This window comes from Pantherophis guttatus, chromosome 6 (assembly GCF_059756535.1).
Source record: "Pantherophis guttatus breed Tessera chromosome 6, ASM5975653v1, whole genome shotgun sequence".
Lineage (NCBI taxonomy): Eukaryota > Metazoa > Chordata > Lepidosauria > Squamata > Colubridae > Pantherophis > Pantherophis guttatus.
The window spans coordinates 98,366,978-98,381,273 of NC_142068.1; the positions used below are offsets into that span (position 1 = coordinate 98,366,978).

The 14,296-nt window shown below is 40.8% G+C and overlaps 1 protein-coding gene across 8 annotated transcripts in view; it reads right to left on the bottom strand.

Moving 5' to 3' along the window:
* Positions 1-14,296, bottom strand: part of SEC24C (SEC24 homolog C, COPII component) — a 44,494-nt gene that overhangs the window by 11,814 nt on the left and 18,384 nt on the right. For 4 of the 8 annotated variants that reach the window (XM_087872313.1, XM_034435284.3, XM_034435281.3 and 1 more), the window contains 8 exons: positions 13,417-13,547; positions 12,223-12,291; positions 9,993-10,104; positions 7,961-8,088; positions 7,549-7,687; positions 6,401-6,516; positions 2,832-2,956; positions 2,269-2,460 (listed from right to left, as the gene is read on the bottom strand). In XM_087872313.1, the coding sequence (XP_087728439.1) occupies positions 2,269-2,460; positions 2,832-2,956; positions 6,401-6,516; positions 7,549-7,687; positions 7,961-8,088; positions 9,993-10,104; positions 12,223-12,291; positions 13,417-13,547 (1,012 nt within the window). The remainder of the gene's footprint in view (positions 1-2,268; positions 2,461-2,831; positions 2,957-6,400; positions 6,517-7,548; positions 7,688-7,960; positions 8,089-9,992; positions 10,105-12,222; positions 12,292-13,416; positions 13,548-14,296) is intronic. The other 4 variants (XM_034435283.3, XM_087872315.1, XM_087872314.1 and 1 more) reach the window with 1 other exon arrangement.

Below are 14,296 nucleotides of genomic sequence, written 5' to 3' on the forward strand. Positions count from 1 at the left end.
ATCTCTAGCATCAGTGTTCAAGTTATTTCTTATCAATTAGCATAGATGCTTTATTCAAGCCAATTAGAACTTCTGGAGGGAAAAACCCATCTACTGTATTTTGGGAGTAAGGTAAAAGAGTCCTTGTGGATTTTACTCCACTAGTTGTTGCTGACTATAGGAGATTGTGCTCATCTCCGTTTCTATTAAGCCAGCGCTATCCAAAGACATTTCCATGACATCACTGAGTGCTGTTACCTTCCTACCAAAGTAGTACCTATTTATCTACTTGCACCTGTATGCTAGTTTGGCAGAAGCTGAAGCAAGGACAGGAGCTCACCACGTCATGTGGGGCTCGGGTCTTGAACCCAGACTGCTGGTTTTCCAGTCAACAAATCCAGCATCTTAACTGTCAGCCACCACGCTGCCCTATTCCTGGAGTAAGTCAAGTTTATTATATTTTTTGTATCTGCCTAATTTTGATTTACAGGGTAGAAGGCCATCACTTCAGTATTTAAATTTGCACTTTTGGTCTATCAAAAAACTTCCTACTATAAAGCAGGGTAAAAAACAAGCATGGAAATAATTAAACAACTCAGAGTGTATAAGCAGGAACTGATCAAAAGCAGCAGTACTTTCCCACGATTGCTCTCTTCCTCCTCTTCCAATTCAGAGATTATTTACTTTTGCTTAATGGGATAACACTAAAGATGCCTTTAATTTTAAGAATAAATTCATGTTTTTCTCTCTCAATCCTATCCAACTTCAAGTTAACAGAGTAGTCACTTTTTCTATAGTTCTAATAACCAGCGAAACAGTCCACTTTATGCAAAATGCTTATATCCCTTCCTGTTAATTCAGTTGAAAACAACTGATTTAACAAATCAGAAGGCACTAGCGCAGCAAATGTGAACAACAACAAAATGGTCATATTTCTAGCAAAAACTTAATAAAAAAAAACCCCACACTCAAAATGAGTGTGATTCTTAAACCTGGAGAGAAAATGACAGCACATTCTAGAAGAATGCCTATTCCTTGTGGGTGGAAGAACTGGGAGCGTCAATTCTGCCCCCTCTATAGGGAGTCACAAACTCATCTTATAATAATTACATGGTTAAATATCTTGGAAATTCTGATCTCTTTTATGTACAGCTAATATTGTCAAATCAGTATGATTCATACATAGTAAAGTTTTGTTACATTGTCTGTAAAATTAGGCAAACCTTGATCGCCCACTGATGATTTCATCATCAATGGTAATATATTACTATGCTCCGATCTGTTCAGTTATGTCGTTTTGCTTTATTTTATTTTAATGTTTAATTTTTTGTGCAGATCTGTGCACTGTAAAATAAAGATTGATTGATTGATTGATTAAATCAACTCAGCAAGCATATTTGAATGTTCAGGAACAATGTTGTACATTGCAATGTGGTTTGAAGGACAAGAAATTAATTCAAATTACCTATAGTAATTTGTATCTTACCAGTTAAAAACAACAAAGCAATGTTTGATATTTTCAGCATTTCCAGTTATATGTGTTCCAGATAGTCCTTCCCTTCTTATGTTATGACAGATTTCCCCAGAGCTATTTATGACCTGTTTCTAAACTTAAAATGGCTGCACCACATGGTCATGTGATCACATTTTGGGTGCTTGGCAACAGGCTCACCTTTACGGTTGTTTGCAGTACCCCATGGCCACGCTTCCTCACGAAAGCCTTTTTGTGATGGCAATGCTCATTCTAATGATTGCTTACCTTGCCTGAGATGGCCTAGAACTCATTAAAAGCCTGGCACTTTCAGGTTACTAAGAACAATGAGAAGATATATAACAGAATGTACAGGTAGTCCTCAACTTACAACCATTGCTTAGCAACCGTTCAAAGTTACAATGGCGCTGGAAAAAGTGACTTATGACTGGTTCTTGCATTTGCAACTGTTGCAGTTTTCCCATGGTCATGTGATCAAAATTTGGGGACGTTTGCAACAGGCATGTATTTATGAGAGTTTCACTGTCCTGGGGTCACATGATCACCAGCCTCTGGTGATGCCAGCCTCTGATAAGCAAAGTCAATCAGGGAAGCTGAATTTACTTATGACTGCATTGTCACTTAACAAATGCAGTGATCTGCTTAACGACCATGACTAAAAGTTTGTTAAAAAGTGTGTGATTCACTTAGCAACTGACTTTCTTAGCAATAGAATTCTGGTCACAATTGTGGTCATAAATCAGGAATTACCTGCATCAATTTGCTAATGCTCATAGCATAGATTGAGTTTTGCTTACCTGGTAAAAACTGTTCGAGACTCATTCACTTTCACAAGAAAGCCATCAAGCAAAGGTACAAACATATCTGCTATATCCGAAACTACCATCATTTGCGGCTGTGCCAGGGAGCTCTTGACATTATAGAAGTGCAGAACTTTGTTGTACGTGACAAAACCCACCCGGATGGCTGATTCTTCCGTAGTTCCTTCTCTGTTAAAAAAAGATGATAAATATAGCAGGGGTCTCAAACCTTGGCAACTTTAAGACTTGTGGACTTCAAGTCCCAGAGTTCCTCAGACAGCAAAGCTTAAAGTTGCCAAGTTTGGAGATCTCTGAAATATAGCATAAAATGGGCTTGCAAAATCAAACTGAAAAGCAGAAAGATAACAGCATCAACAGATGATTGTACCCTAATATCTACTGACCAAATCCCAAGTTTGAGAATGCAGCTGGGAAGTCCTCTAATTTTATAGGATACTTAATTGACTGATTGGACTGTTTCACTGAAATAGGTTGATTATAATCAAAGTTTATTATTAAAAATTAGTTCACTAGGACCACTATCTTATGTCAGCAGGTACCTGGGGAGGTAATCCAGGAGAGTCTTCAGTTCTTCACATATCAGCCTGACCAAGCCACTCCGTACTGCATTATATGACACATCAATCATGAAAATAAAAGCAGGAGGGTTGGGATATTTGTTATTCTGCAAGAAAGGAACACAAGCACAATTATTCATTGCACAGTACTGAGTCATTTTCCCATCATCGTATGTCTTGAAAGAAACAAGCTTTAACAGTATTTCTGCCTGGACTAAAAGAAACTGCAAATGCAATTCTTACAGTTTTCCAGTACTGACTATTAGCATTATATCAGCATTTATCAACTTTGGCAACTTTAGCATATTGTGAACCAACTCTCAGAATTCCCCCATATGATGGCCAGGAGAATTCTGGGAGTTGAAGTCCACCCATCTTAAAATTACCAAAGTAGAGAAACACTGCATTTTATCCTGACAGCCCTTTTATTTAAGGTGCTGGCCTCTAGATTCTGCAAATCTAATTTTATAAAAATAAGCCCCCTCCGACCCCCATAAGGGCTAATTCAAATTCATCAGAGCAATCCTTTGTGTTTCTTGGCATGTTGTAGCTGGTTCTCTTGTGTCTGGAACCTGAACTAGTTTCTACTGAGATTTACAGTAATTTAATTAAAATTAGCCTCTCTGAACGGATCTGTGGCTCCTTAAACCTTAAAGACAATTACTTATATCATAATTAATATTAATGATGGATGGTCTCTCTGCCCATTTAACTTGAGTGCAGCACTGGAAAGCCAATAGTGAGAAGTGGTGGCAAGGTTGAAAAAGTACAAAAGGAATGTTGGACACAACCCAGAAATAAAGGAAGAGTTCATTAGTAATTGACAGCTTAATCAGCCTACAAAAAGTCCAACAAGAAGATATTTATATTGTTCAGAGTTAATGTTAATGTTATTTATATACCGCCCTTCTCCCAAAGGACTTGGGGCGGTGTACAGCCAATTTAAAAACATAAATATAAGACATCATTAAAAGTAATTAAAATCAATTAAACAGTTACAGCCAAAATTTAAAACCCCAAGTTAAAACTCCAATTTAAAAACCACTTAGATAGACAGCCCCGCCTGTCAGAACAGTAGGGTCTTAAGGGCACAGCGAAAAACCCGGAGGTTAGAGATTGTACGTATTTCCAGGGGCAGTTCGTTCCAAAGGGCAGGAGCTCCCATTGAGAAGGCTCTCCTCCTGGGTATCACCAGCCGGCATAATTTGGCCGACAGCACCCTGAGGAGTCCCTCTCTCTGGGAGCGAACTGGTCGGTGGGAGGCTATTGGTGGCAGAAGGTGGTTCCGTAAATACCCTGGTCCTATGCCATGGAGCGCTTTAAAGGTGGTAACCAACATCTTGAATTGCACCCGGAAGACCACTGGGAGCCAGTGCAGCTCACGCAGGAGGGGTGTTACATGGGCGCAACGAGTTGCGCCCATAACCACTCGCGCAGCCGCATTCTGGACCAGTTGGAGCCTCCGAGAGCTCTTCAAGGGGAGCCCCATGTAGAGAGCATTACAGTAGTCCAGCCGGGAGGTGACAAGGGCATGAGTGACCGTGCGTAGGGCGTCCCGATCTAGAAAGGGACGCAACTGGCGGATCAGGTGAACCTGATAAAAAGCCCCCCTGGCCACAGCCGTCATGTGCTTTTCTAAAGACAGCCGTGCATCCAGGAGGACACCCAGATTGCGAGCCCTCTCTGTGGGGGGCAAAGATTCACCCCCAATAGTCAGCGATGGCACCAGCTGACTATACCGGGACGCTGGAAGCCACAGCCACTCAGTCTTGGAAGGGTTGAAGTTTCTCCCCATCCAGACCCGCACGGCCTCCAGGCAGTGGAACATCACATCAAGGGCATCATTGGGGTGGTCTGGGGTAGAGATGTACAGCTAAGTGTCATCAGCGTACTGGTGGACTCTCACCCCAAAACCACGGATGATCTCACCCAGCGACTTCACATAAATGTTGAACAGAAGGGGCGAGAGGACCAACCCCTGCGGCACCCCCCAAGCAAGGCGCCTCGAGGTCGGCCTCTGCCCCCCTGCCAACACAAACTGTGAATGGTCGGAGAGGAAGGAGGAGAACCACCGCAAAACGGTGCCCCCTATTCCTAACCCCCTCAACCGCTGCAGCATGATACCATGGTCGATGGTATCAAAAGCTGCTGAGAGATCTAATAGGACCAGGACAGAGGAGCAACCCCTGTCCCGAGCCCTCCAGAGATCATCAACCAATGCGACCAATGCCGTTTCCATGCTGTACCCCTGCCTGAAGCCCGACTGGTAAGGGTCTAGATCGACAGCTTCCTCCAGGTACTGGGGTAGCTGTCGTGCCACCACACTTTCAACAACCTTTGCTACAAAACGAAGATCGGAGACCGGACGATAGTTTGCTAATACAGCCGGGTCCAGGGATGGCTTGAGGAGGGGCCTCACCACCGGCTCTTTCAAGGCGGCGGGAAAGGCACCCTCATTCAAAGAAGCATTTATAATCCCCTGGAGCCAGCCTCGTGTAACCTCCCGGGAGGCCAGTACCAACCAGGAGGGACATGGGTCCAATAAGCACTAAGCCTTCCCAGAATCCTTCCCAGAATCCTGTCCACGTCCCCGGGAGTCACAGGGTCAAACTCTTCCCAGATAACATTCTCAAGACCAATCCCCGTCTCCCTCCCTGGACTCACCCAGTCGGAGTCCAAGCCTTCCCAAATCTGAGCGACTTTATCATGCAGGAATTGCACAAAATCCTCAGCTCGACCCTGCAAGGGATCTTCCCGCATTCCCCGCCAAAGAAGGGAGTGGGTCACCCTAAACAGAGCGGCTGGGCGGTTCTCTGCAGATGCGATAAGAGCGGAAAAATAGTTAGATTTTGCCGCTTTTATCGCCACTAGGTAAGTCTTGATATAAGACCCCACCTGTGTCCGGTCAGATTTGGATTGACTAGTCCTCCAGACGCTCTCTAGGCATCTTTTCCGACGCTTCATCTCTCTCAGCTCCTCGGAGAACCAAGGAGCCAATTGAGATCGGCATCGGGTCAGAGGCCGCAAAGGCACGACGCGATCAAAGCTCCGGCGGCCGCACTATCCCAGGCGGCCACCAGGTCTTTGGTCAAGTCATGTGCCAGGGTCTCAGGAAACGGCCCAAGCTCCATCAGGAACCTTTCAGGGTCCATCAGGCGCCTGGGACGGAACCATCTGGTCGGTTCCGTCTCCCTGCGGTGGGGGGAAGCGGCTTAAGTCCAAGTGAAGGAGGGAATGATCTGTCCATGACAAGGGTTTGATGTCTAAGTCCCCTCTACCAAGATCATTCAACCACTGACCAGAGATGAAAATCAAGTCCAGAGTGTGTCCCCCTGTCCACCTTAACCAATGAATTTAACTTAATCCAGGGCTAAATATTCTGTCATTTTCCAATAGTCAGGATTAACGAAATCTATATAATTCCTGCCTACTTGTTTGTGCTCTGACACCAACTGAAAAGCACTGAATGTAGACTTTCCCCAAGAATTTGTCATTTAGCCTACTGGTCTCTCACTGTAAATAAAATAAATAATAAATACAAGTAGAGATACCTTGCAGTAGTCAACAGTAGCTAGGTATTCATAGGAGCCCAGTGATAATTCAGGTCTGTCATAGTAGTCCACTCGCCTGCCTGTGTGATCCAAATGCTGGAAGTAATGAGATGGCACTGGGGGAAAAAAGAAGGGAGTAAATTTTTTTCTGCTTATTTTATTTCTTCTCCCTGTCAGACCAGGAATCTGTGAGTTTCAACTGTGAAGATGGCTCTTCAGAGTTCAGAGCAAGGGGAGCAAGTTTTTAGCCTTTATAAATGCTTCATGTAAGTTGACAACAATGTCATTTTACAATGTACTGAGTCCATCTTCTCTCCCTTGAGACTGCCTTTGAATTGAAGGCTTTATAGCTGGAACATCTGACTTCTGTATCTGCACCTTCCCTAGCTGTACGTTTTGTGACATCATTCCGAAGAACTTGGAACATTCTTTGAGCTACTTGTTGGTCCTTATAAAGATATCACCCACTTATGGATTTTGGATGTTTTATTTTCATAGATAGGGCTATAGATCAAATTTTATATTCCTGAGTGGGTTTGCTACCTACATTCTAAGATATTTTAATAGACCCTGCAGCCAATCAGTAATCAATAGTAATTTTCCTATGTCATTAAAATTTAATTTCCAGGTGGCAATACCTTCCAACAAAAAATGCAAACATATTGCCTTTTATTTTGTATTTATTGTTCTTGCATTACAATCTTTGCACAAGTGTTAAGAGAATAGCGGAAACGCTTAGTGTGATCAGCTACGCTCTACTTTCTCATTTTTTTTTGAGATAAACCTGAATATGCGTTTTTAAAAATAAGACTTTCTGCATATTGTATGTTTCATTTCAATAAAGGCAGATTCCTCAATAAGCCAATTGTAAGCAACTGCCCAAAATTTAGGAACAAAGGATGATGTATAGTTTTCATCATTTAAATATAAATCTGTTCTTGGATTTTCCCATGACGATTTCCCAGATGAAATTCCTGCTTGGCAGCAAACTATCCTCACCTTCTACAACAGGGGTCTCCAACCATGGCAACTTTAAGCCTGGTGACCTTCAACTCCCAGAATTCTGGGAGTTGAAATCCGCTAGGCTTAAAGTTGCCAGGATTGGAGACCCCTGCTCTACAAGGCCTCTTTTCATAGGAAGCTCTTACCCTCAGTAACGCAGCTACAGAAGCAGCACTGGAATCGTCTTCCTCCCTCAATGAACTGCATAAAAGGGCACATGTACGCCTTGCACCTGTTGCAACGAATGGGACCTGATTCTCCATGGTCAACCAAATAAGGAGGGGCCTGGAAAGAAAAAACACTGGATATCAGTGCTATTTACACTCCTCCTTTCTTTTCCAATACATGATACTAAGAGTGCATTTTCTGCATCTGGCTCTAGTATTTATGTCCAGAGTAATTTCTTTTTTCTGTAGAGTGAAGCATCAAAGTTAACTCTTGGGATGGAGGAACTCACTGGGTAAACAAAAACCTCCAGAGAGGATTTTCTTTGCCCAGGGTCCATGATCTTGTAATAATGTTGCTATTTTATCTGATGATTCAGGCTATCAATCTTACCTCTTCTGCGGGAAGTGCAGCCAACGGTTTTATGACTGCAGCAAGAGGAACTTGAGATTGTTTAGCCATATCAGAAGTGCAGGGAATATTATAAGAAGTACATCTTATGTAGCGGGGACTTGCATTACCTTTAAAAGAAATCAAAACTTTACCTATATATTCTTCAATAGATTTATTACACACACACACATACACTCCACTGTCTTGCTATTTTTGAAGTGGAACTTGCAAAACAGTATACCAAACAATTATAAAAAGCAACTAAGTGGTCTAAATAAGACAAACATGATCTCCTTCAAGTGAAAGTTGGATCCTGCAACATTATCCTGGGATACGTATATTTGCCTCCATTTGTGAAACCTAACAGTTAATAACTAGATGGACTAATACAGAATTAGTTTGCTATTTATTACTTTCCTCCTGGACATTTTCTTTTACTTCTCAATCTAGCCTGCAGATCAGATATGCCACAGTTATCTCTCATCCAAATAGGCTTGCAGCCATGATGGTTAGCCAACCAATAATAAATCAAGTAATGAGGCCCTTAACCCATTCCCAGCCCTAGACCTGGGTATACAGACAATTTTTAGAACTCTGTGAAAGGCCAAAAGGGTTAGGTCCATTATAATCTCCAAGGGGAGAATATTCCATCAGGCAGGGGCTACGGTACAGAAAGCTCATCTTCTAGTTCCTGCCAGTTGACACATTTTGGTTGACAGGATATGCAGCATGCCCAAACTGTTGGATCAGACCGGACAGCTAGAAACACTTGGAAAACGATGGTCCTTCAGGTAACCCGGCCCCAAGCCATGTACGGTTTTAAAGATGACAACCAGCACCTGGAAACACACCAGGAGCCAGTGAGTTCACAGAGGAGTTGTGTTACATGTGCCATGTAGCTGGCACCATTTATTACCCGTACAGCTGCATTGGTACTACAGTGGTTTAAAGCACCCTGTTATTAACACAGCTGCCTGCAATTTACTGCTGGTTCGAATCTCTCCAAGGCTCAAGGTTGACTCAGCCTTCCATCCTTTCTAAGGTAGGTGAAATGAGGACCCAGTTTGTGGGGGCAATAAGCTGACTTTGTATAAAATATACAAAAGAATGAAGGCTATTGCTTAGCGCACTGTAAGCCGCCCTGAGTCTCCGGAGAAGGGCGGCATATAAATCAAATTAAAAAATAAAAAAAAAATTTTTTTTGCACTGGTTAGATTTTCTGAATGCTCTTCAAGGCAGCCCCATTACAGTAATCTAAGCAGGAGGTTACAAGGGCATGGGTGACAGTAAGCAGGGCCTCCTGGTCCAGGGCTTGTGGTATAAATGTTTTAATAAGTCCACAAAAGCATGATGCCATAGATGTCAACATTTGGACTACCTGTTTACCTATCTGATTTGTATCCCAACTTCCCTCAGGAGCTCAAAGTAGTGACTTTTTGATTTAAAATAAAATTTAATTTTAGAAACATAGCATATTTCTAAAATTAAATTTTATTTTAAATCAAAAAGTCACTACTTTGAGCTCCTGAGGGAAGGTGGGATACAAATCAAATAAGTAAACAGGCACTTCAAATTTTGACATTACAAAGCAGTTTTCAGGAATATGAATATGTATTTGTGCATTGGTATGTGTAGGTATGAATATATGCTTCTGTACACCTGTATCTATTTATCTATATCTTCTTGCACAATAGAACTCATAGCATTCAAACCTTGAATAGGAATGACTTACCCCTTAGTGTTTTAATGCTTATCATTAATTCAAGGAGGTCAGGATCTGTTCTCCGTATTCTTTTGGAGCTATGTATATTATTCTATGTAACATTATTCAGAAATTTAGTGTGAAAATACAGCATGGCAAACTGTATGGCTGAAGAGCACAATATGAATGCATAATGAAATTCTGAACAGAAAAATTGCAGTTCTTCACTATATAACACAATTAACTTAATCCAAGTGTTTATGCTGAACACAAAAAAATTCTTTTTTGATGGTGAGTTAGTTATCCTTGCCTTCGTGGATGCTACTTTACCTTGATCTTTCACCAAGAAATTTGTAGTGACAAGAGGTGGGACTTGCCCACGTACTCCTGTGATGAATGGCTCCGACCCACGGTTATTTCTGTCATCTTCAATAACCTGAATCTAAAATGGGAAGCAACAAGTTAGCACTACAAAAGTTTTTAGCAAAGGTTGTGATAATATAACTTACTACATTTTTAATCCCTAAAGGAGGGTATCCATTTTACACTTCTACTTGTTTTGCTAGGATTGAAAACAACAGTCCAAAATTAGTGGTGTAGCTAATACACTTTGCAATGTTCACTTCAATATATGTTGTCTATAAAGTTTATAAAGTCATTGTTTACACTTTTTTCTTTTTGCAACTGGACAGTCAAGTTATAGCTGAGAATTTTATGCTGGATCATTACAACAGCATTTTTGTTTATCAGGTGTTTTCTCTCTCCCTCTCACTCCCTCTCTAATATTTAAATAAACTGCTTTTGGAGTTTCAAGTTGGATGATAATCAAGACAAAGGCACTATGTAAAAAAAATGTGAAAAAAAAAATCAGCTCTCATTGAGATATGTTAGGCTACCCTAAACTAGATTGTAAGAAGAAGTAATCCTTGAAACTAAGATAATCATAATCAGGGATGTCAAACTCTATTTCATTGAGGGTTGTGTTTGACCTTGGGGGGCCGGGGTGGGCATGGCCAGCTCGATGTCACTCATGTCAGGGGCGCCTGTGGTGGCTTAAGCATTCTGCCAAGGAAAATGGAGCTTGGAAGTGCCGCCCGTGGCCCTTGTGAGCTCCATTTTTGGCTGTGATGGCTTCCTGCAACCCTCTGCCAGCCAAAATGGAACTTGGGAGGGCTGCCCAAAGCCCTCCGAGCTCCGTTTTTGCTGGCAGAGGCACTGTGGGCCGGTCCTTCACTGTTTTCAGGATGGCCCCGCGGGTCAGATCTAAGCACCCCACAGGCCAGATTCGGCCCCCGGGCCTTGAGTTTGACACCCTTGATCTAGAGAAACTAGTTGTCAGAGAAAAGGCAAGTTCAAAATTATTTTGCACCCTAGTTTTCTTCCATCTACTTCCCTCCCTGCTACATGCCTAGATATATTCTGTATATTTTAGATGCAGCAATCCAATTCCTGAAAAACAATTCCACATTTTTGTTGCATACTTCTGAAAACTGTTTCTGAAAAAACGTAGGCCAGATTTTTCAAAACAATGACTTTTTTGGCTATCAGTATCCTGCTTCACCAATACTATTCCTTCACCATGGAATTCTGCTCCACTAAAACTATTCCAAAATTTTCTTCTGGGTTAAGAAGAATAGTAATAATAATTTGTTGCTACTACCAGATATGGATTCTACTCGTAATCACTCAACAAAGAGCATTGTTAAACCCGTGATGCAACGTACTACTTAATTACTTTCTAATACTTGGATTATAAATCTATTCCTTATAATGTTATCAAAAACAATTTAAATGTAACCTTTTAATTTATCATCCAATTCACCTTTCTAACTGGAATGCTTCAACTTCCTTTCCCTATAGAATTAGATTATTTTAAACAATATCTCTTATGATGAAAATGACTATAAGTTTCCCTTGATTTGAAACACACTTATAAAGAGATTGCACAGAAAATTGAAGTGACCACACCAAGACTTTTTTTTTTTGTTTCAGCTGTAAAAAACTAAGCGAAGTTGGTAACATCACCAATCTATTTTACGTGTTGTGACCAAATTCAGCCCATTCCCAAGACAAAACAATGTAGGAGCAATAGGCAAGTGACATTTTTTGTCTTCATGAAAACAATATGAACTGACCTGCTGCTTAATTAAACTGAATTAATTTAAAAAAATAGCTGTTAAATTCATGCTACAGCAGGTATTCAATACATTACATGTCCAATTTATTCTTAAATATTCATCCTAAGTATATGCTAAGTATGTCATGATTTCTTCAGGGGTTATTTGCTTACACAAGGCTAGAGTTGGAAGGAAAATATATAACCTGCTTATCTTTTGTGGTTTTAAATGCCAAGCTTCTATTGCCCCTTGATTTTTGATGTACAGATGATTTCCACACTTGCGGTATTTTATTCTGTTTATCAAAATGTGAGCAGAAAGAGAGGCAGAGGAAAGGTGATGGACTAACACCAGGGGTGGTTAACAAGGGGAATTATTTTGCGGATATACACAGGCAGCCACCGACATGCAGACAAGAGCAGACAGAGAGACAACGCACTTACTGGGCTAGGAATTGCATCAGGATCTATTCTGTGCCTGGGTTTCTGCTGAGGTGGCAGCTCATTGAGTTGCTTTTTTGTTTGTTTAAAAGAAAAAAAAGAAGTAAAATTGCCACAAAAAAGGGAAAAGAGAGAGAGTAGTAAAATAAAAAGTACCAAGCAGTGTTACTCCTGTCTATCTTAATTTCTACCACTGTTAAATATATTCATCAGGACAGTCTTCATGCAAAGTGGGGGAATAATACTTGGTTAGCTTTTCGCATTTTATTTCCATGAAAGTACATTAGAGGGAATCTTCTTTTGATGGAGTTGGCAATTCTCATGCTTACTTCATGTTTTCAGAATTACAGATTGAGGTATGCTCAAGTTTTCTGAAAATGTCCTTAAAGGAAAAGCAGAAAAGAAAACAGAGCTGCTAACCACTTTCTTGTTGGTAAACCTCAGCTTTAAAATATAGATGGCTGTACTTCTTTTCATCAGCTAAATTGGCATTGCAACGGAAAAGGCATTCTCAGGTACTCTGGGGAGAGCCATTGCAACTACCACTGGATATTAACAAAAGCCAGAATACCATCATAACATTCATTGCACTGGAGAGAGCAAGTCTGTGGTAATATGAGAGATTTGGGTCCTTTGAAACTGGTCACAGATTGAATCTTTGACTCTGGTCACAGAATCTTAGAATTCAGTCCGCAGCACTGTAGGGTTTACAACATGCTGTTATGCTAGTCAGGGTTCCCTTAAAAAAGCAATAAATGTCAGTATGCCTCACTTTAGTAACTATGAAACAGCCAATCACATGCCTAGTATGATTACTGGCCCCATTTCAAATATGCTTTCCATATATCCAAAGAATCAGTCTAAGCTATCAAGATTATTCATGTGGACAAACATGGACTAAACATGATAGTGTTCCTACTAGTTCCTATCATCCTTTTTCAGCTCTGGCATGATCACAGGAAATGCAGTGGGCAAATTTGTGATAATCTAATCAATATGCTATTTCTTTAGAAGCACAACTCTGGAAGCAGTTAGAATGCTAAGAGGGATAGAAAAAGTAATGTGCAAAAATGCCCTTTGGCTGTAGGAAATGACTATGAATTAAGCAAATGCAGAGGAACCAAGAGTCTTGTTTTTCCTTCCGCATCACTTTCTAGAATAGGATGTTAAATTCTAAAAGTGATCTGGCTCACTTACTGGGCTAGGAATGGAGTCCGGGTCAAGTCGTTTGGGTGGAGGTGGTGCTGCAGGCTGACTTCCATAATTTGCTGGTCCAGGGAAAGCTGCACCATACATTGGTTGAGTTCCTCTATTTTGCCCAAAAGAACCTGAAAAAAATGATGCAATATACCTTTATTTGAATGCATAACATAATTTAAAGGGTCCAGAATATTAATCTCTCAATTGCTTTTACTAAACTCAGATTCTGATTAGACCACTCAAAACTTCAATTTGAACAATTTTACTTAGAATCCTAAATTAAACCCTAAATGAATAATGCTTTTCAGGATCACCTCTGAAATTTAAGATGTATTAATTACTTTAATACATCTTGACAATATTTCCACAGAAAAGCTTTGTAAAATTAGAATTTCAGACTGGGTCAAAAAGGTGGCATACAGAATCTCCCATATATTATAAAGAATAAAGCAGCAGCAAATACAGAAAAAGTTGTGTTGGAATATTTGCTTCCCATCTGGATTTTCTGAACGTCTCCATATTTATCACTACCGTATATATTATCAGAGCTTCACAGATTTCAGTAAGCAAATAGCATTAGGTTTAACATGTTAATTTTAACAAGATAACAAGTAAGACCCCCTTTCTTGGGGTTCATCTCACTGTGCTTTTTATTGAAAGATATCATGTTCCTGTTTTAGAAGTTTCATATCTGGGATTACTGTATTTTTCAGAGTATAAGATGCACTTGCCCCCCAAAAAGTGGGTGGAAATGTCTGTGTGTCTTATACAGCAAATATTGGGGGGAGGGGGATTGTTGTGGTGCTGATCAGCTATTCTAGCATGGGTTGTGCCAAATGGTTGGTGCCGAACGGGCTGCGGCAAACAGGCTGCAGCG